General features: G+C 35.8%; 1 protein-coding gene across 1 annotated transcript in view; it reads left to right on the top strand.

Moving 5' to 3' along the window:
- LOC105816355 (GPI ethanolamine phosphate transferase 1-like) overlaps positions 1 to 3949 on the top strand; it is a 74369-nt gene extending 70420 nt beyond the window's left edge. The window contains exon 11 of the mRNA XM_012651738.1: positions 3712 to 3949. Coding sequence (XP_012507192.1) covers positions 3712 to 3835 — 124 coding nt within the window. The 3' untranslated portion in view covers positions 3836 to 3949. The remainder of the gene's footprint in view (positions 1 to 3711) is intronic.
- Positions 3950 to 5049: the final 1100 nt, after the last annotated feature.

Here is a 5049-nt window from a genome sequence, read left to right as displayed (position 1 = left end):
TATTGGAGGGATCAAGAGAGGAGCAGGAAGATTAAGAGGCTGTCGGAATATTCTAAGCTAGAGATGATGATAGCTTAGACTAGGGTAGCAATTTAAAATGGCGACAAGAGGCTAGACTTAGAAAACATTTTGAAAGAGAGGTTGATAGAATTTGTTGATAGATTAGATATACTGGGAAAAGAAAAGAATCAAGGATAACTCCTAGATTTTTTTGTCTTGAGTAACTAAGTGAATGGTAAAGCCATTGCCAGAGATGAAGAGGGCTTTAGGAGGAGTGAGTTTGGTGAAGGAAGGTGTGGGAGATTAAGAGGAGGTTTTTGGATATACAAAATTTAAGATGCCTTAAATTAGTATGGTGCTAGAGGAGCTATGGGAACTTGGGAGAGTTTTTGGTTTGTTTTTAGGATGAGAGAAATTACACATTTATATGGTAAAGAATTCGCTTACCAAAAAAAGGGAAAAATCAGTGGTATAAGAGGGGAGAGGATAGTTGGCAAAAGTAACATTCCTTAGTAGGAAAGTTGGGATGGGATCCAAAACAGAAGTGAAGGGGTTTGTTTTAGATGGGAGCAGGCACAGGAGGAAATATGGGTGCAGATATGCGTAGGTTCGGGGTGAGGAAAGAAGAGGTACTTCCCTTATGATTGTCCTGTCAGTATTTTCTCAATAAAATAAGCAAAGTCATCTGCTGAGATGGGAGGAAGGTGACAGAACTTTGAGGAGAGATGACAGGACATGAAGTGGTTTGGCTCAGAGACAGAGAAAAGTAATTCACAAGTGTGCAGTCAGGCTTGAGGCATTGATGAGAGCCAAATCTCATTTGTGCTCATAAATTTAAAGTGAGTCCAGCCAGAACAGTTGTTTTTTGTGATGATTCTTGTATCTTGTGTGACAGGGCTATCTGTTCTCTTCCATTGTTCTGACTATAGATTCTAATGGCAGGATTACACTTAACTTTATGTTTCAGTATCTTATAAGGCTAGTTTTTACTTCATTTTCATAGAAATTCTTTTTGTTTCTTTAACAATTTTTGTTTTGTTTTTAGCATTTAGTTTTTATTACATTTAATTTTTATTTTAGGAGAGTCTGATTTAAGTCCAGATTAAATTTTCCAGGGTAATATCAAATGAAAGAAGGGGTATTATGCTTTCTTTTAAATTATTCTCTTTAATAATTTATTTAACAAATATTGATTAAATGCCCATAAGGCCTTGCATTATACTTTAAAGATGCAGAGGGGAAAGCGATCAGAGGACAATCATGATCCATACTTCCATAGAGCTTGCAGTCCAGGGTAGAGGTCAGCAACCCATGGCCCTTCAGTCAAATCCAACCCATCTCTTGTTTTTTTATTTTTATTTTAAAGCCAGTCAAATTTAGCAGTGGGGGGGCAGTTATACCAAGTCTAGTGACACTAATGTTAGTAAGTTCTGATAAGCCACTACCATCGGACCAGCCCCAGCCTACCTCTTATACAGCCTGTTTTCTCCTGTTTGTTTTTTTTTTCTAAAATGTTATACTTTTACATTTAAGTCTATGATCCATTTTAGTTAATTTTTGTATCAAGTGTGAGACTTACACTGATAGGTGTGTAGTGATATCGGGTATGTTGTTTGCACTCTTTTTTGGGGGGGCTCACAAAAAATAAACATCTAGATAATTTTATTCCTAACAAGGCTTGATATTGATGATAAATAAATCTAGTCATATAATCATTATTTTCATTTTTAAATAAATAATTATTAGTGATTTAATTAAATGATAGGTAAAATCCATGTCATATTCAGTGTAAAAACAAAACAAAAACCACACATACACAATTTAAGTAGAAAAAATTCCATGTCCAGTATCCTATTGTATTATATTTACAATGAAAAAAATGAAAGTCTTAAAAAAAAATCTTCCTTTAGAATTGATGTTTGTTTATCAATAAAGATCTGATTTTATTGTTTTCTTATTAGGTCAAGCGTCTAGCCTTGACCAGAGCCAGATTTTTAACGTAACCAGTTCTAATTCTTGCTTTTTAATTAGCCAACTCTTCCTTTTCTACTTCAAACTTACTTTATAAGGTGAAGCTAAAGAAGGATTCTCAATAAGAATTTCCCAACCCGTGCCTCTCCAAAGAAAATCTTATTAAACTATAAAACTTTACAATTGGAGGTTCTTACTTAAAAGCTGTAACATTACAAAAAAAAAAAAAAAAAAGTCACACAAAGTAGAAGACCTTTTCTGGCCTTGAGAGGCCTATGGGCAAATACTTGATTAACATGCTAAATCTGGCTTAAAGCCAACAATTTGATTTTTGGCAGGGGCGGCTCACCTATTGGGTTGAGTTATTGGGAAGGTGGCGGGGAGACCTCCACGGCCCCTTAACTCTCTCCCCCTTAGTCTCCAGGTCCCTCCAGGTGATCGACCTTCTTGACTCAACACCCAGCAGTTACCTTCCCTGATGTCCCAAGGCCTTGTTCCCTGGGGCTTGCTTTGTGGGGTACTCCTGGGTAGGAGTTCTTGAACCAGCACCAGGACTGACTCCTCTTCTGTGTGCTGTGGGTAGATGAAAGGAAGGGGTAGAAAAAATGATCTCCCTTCATTACACTAGCCTGGTCATAGGCCTGCTGAAACATTTCCCCCTCTGTTTGTTGAAGAATATGAAATGTGCACATCTATGATCGAGTTAGACAGTTAAGTGTAACGCTGGTAGGCATTGAAAATAAATAACTTGCCAACATGGGCTGTAGCTCAGCTTGGCAGTGCTTTGCTGGCATCACCATATGAAGCCTCTGCTGTGTTACACATTTGTCACATCTATATCCTACGTTTCTTCCCCTACTTCTGAATTTTTCATCAAGTTATGTTCTATGTAGACAGTACAATTACTGTGTCTAAAAAGGAAAACTGAACATTAACCATTGCTGATAGATGAGAACTAAGACTGAGTAATTTTAATAGTATTCGTTATTCTTCTGTCTTTTTCCAAAAGCCTGGGAGGCAGTGGCTTTGATTGTGAGATTAATAAAGACATTTGTCCAATTTCCCTTTGTTTCAATTCCTTGATTAAAATGTTCAGTTCACTGAAATTTGAGTTTGGGTAACATTTATCTTTCTTTCGCAGCTGGTAGTTTTGTCAAAGTACTTGTAACTTATTTCAAAGCATAAAATGGCAATGCTCTAAAATGTCAGAATACTTAACATGGGAACATCTTGGGGAGTCTGTGGATAGAATTCAAAGGGTTTTAGAATTGGAGGAAGAAATTTCTTAAATATAATTTTAGAAAAAAAGTTGTCTTTATTTTTCTAAAAGCTTTTGAAATTTAATTTCTATTGGTGACAAAGACACAGATACTGGCAATACCAATCACAGACACTTTCATAACATATTATAGTCACTGCAGATATCTCAAAACATTATGTTCATCACTATTTCAGCATAGTGGTAGTTTGTGTTATTAGGGATTAAAAATTAATATTAATACATAAGTAATATACATTATTAATTATTATTATTAAGGAAGTACATACGTAACTCACATTATATGCAAACTTTTGGTTTTTTAAAACATTTTGGTATCTATTTTGAAGTCATTGGTACCCTTTGTAATTCTGTGTATTTTTATATCCATATTAAAACATTACATTATTTACAGGAATCTTATGCTTTTCCTCATCTGTGTTCTCCTTACCAGTATTGTGTTTCTTTTTCTCCTGGTGCAGCATCAGCCACTATGTGATTGTCATGTCCATGACCATCTTTCTGGTGTTTCTCAATGGCCTGGCACAGCTGCTCACGACAAAGAAACTCAGACTATGTGGCAAACCCAAAAGCCATCTCATATGATGTTGCTGAAGCCATTATTCAGCATATGGATCCTGTTTCGCCTTCTCCTTTTAAACTAAAATCCCATCAAGGATTCAATAAGAAGATGGATATTGATGAACAGCTATGCTACTCCTATAAAGAAAACGTGTATTTGGAATCCTGAATTTACAGGTTATCTGGAATAAAGGAGCTTCCTTTTTTTTTTTTTTAGGTTTCCCAGGCATGAGATAGTAATTCTATCCGTGGAAAAGCATAGGAAAACATTCTTCATTTTTATTTTTTTGCTTTAGCTGGCAGCTCTTCTCAGTGGTGTTCAGAGCACCTGCGACAATCTGGTCCCCAACTGTACAGCTTCCCATATCCCCAAAGAAGAACACGTGCCTGTGGGGGCAGTACTGGTGGCATCCAAAATCACTGCTGTGGCTGAACTTAAGGAAATCACCAGGTGGCCCCATAAATATTTATCAGCTTTCAGCGCTGGTTTTGTCGTATTCCTAACTACTCAACAGCATCACTAGAAAGACAATGAGGGTGTGTTATTTCAAATTTACTAAAGCTTCAATAGAAAAAATGTTTGTAGGTGTTTGTCATTTTTCTTCAGTATGCAATAATACTATCTTATGCTTCTTAGTGCTGTTTCTAGGGTTTTCATCGTCAACCAGCCAGATGCAGGTTTAACCTTCACTTTTTCATGTTTGGATTCTCATGGAATTTCTGGCAATACAAAAGTAGAAAATGCTTAGTATTTGTGTCTTGTCCATAGGAAAAGATTTAAAAGGAGTAGTTTTTAATTGTAGACTCAACATCTGTTACCCCTATAGGTTTTTCGTGTATTATTTCAACAGGATTCTTTAAATCAGTGGTTAAACTTTCTGACAATATCACAAGAATTTGTGTGAAAATTGTTATTCCTTCTGGTTGTAAGATTCTAGCCCAAAGGCCTAAAATCATGTCATTAAATTTGATTTCCATTTTTAAACTATTTAATAATTCTAATGGGCAAAATATTTTGAGAACAATTTTTTTTGGGATTATCCGTAAAGAGAACTTCACATATCACTGTGGAGTTGGCGTTTTGCCCATGGTGTGCCAGTATTTTTTGGCTTATGCTAAGCTTTGCTGGTATGTGCCCCATTTAAAAAATAATTGCTTTTGAATTAAGTTAATTCACATTAACGACAAGGAAGCCCTCCACAAATTACTATAGTGTTCAAATTGGCAGATAAGTGAAC

This window comes from Propithecus coquereli, unplaced genomic scaffold, assembly GCF_000956105.1.
Source record: "Propithecus coquereli isolate 6110/MARCELLA unplaced genomic scaffold, Pcoq_1.0 Scaffold37, whole genome shotgun sequence".
Lineage (NCBI taxonomy): Eukaryota > Metazoa > Chordata > Mammalia > Primates > Indriidae > Propithecus > Propithecus coquereli.
The sequence above is the reverse complement of the archived record's forward strand: the minus strand, read 5'-3'. Positions and strand labels throughout refer to the sequence as shown.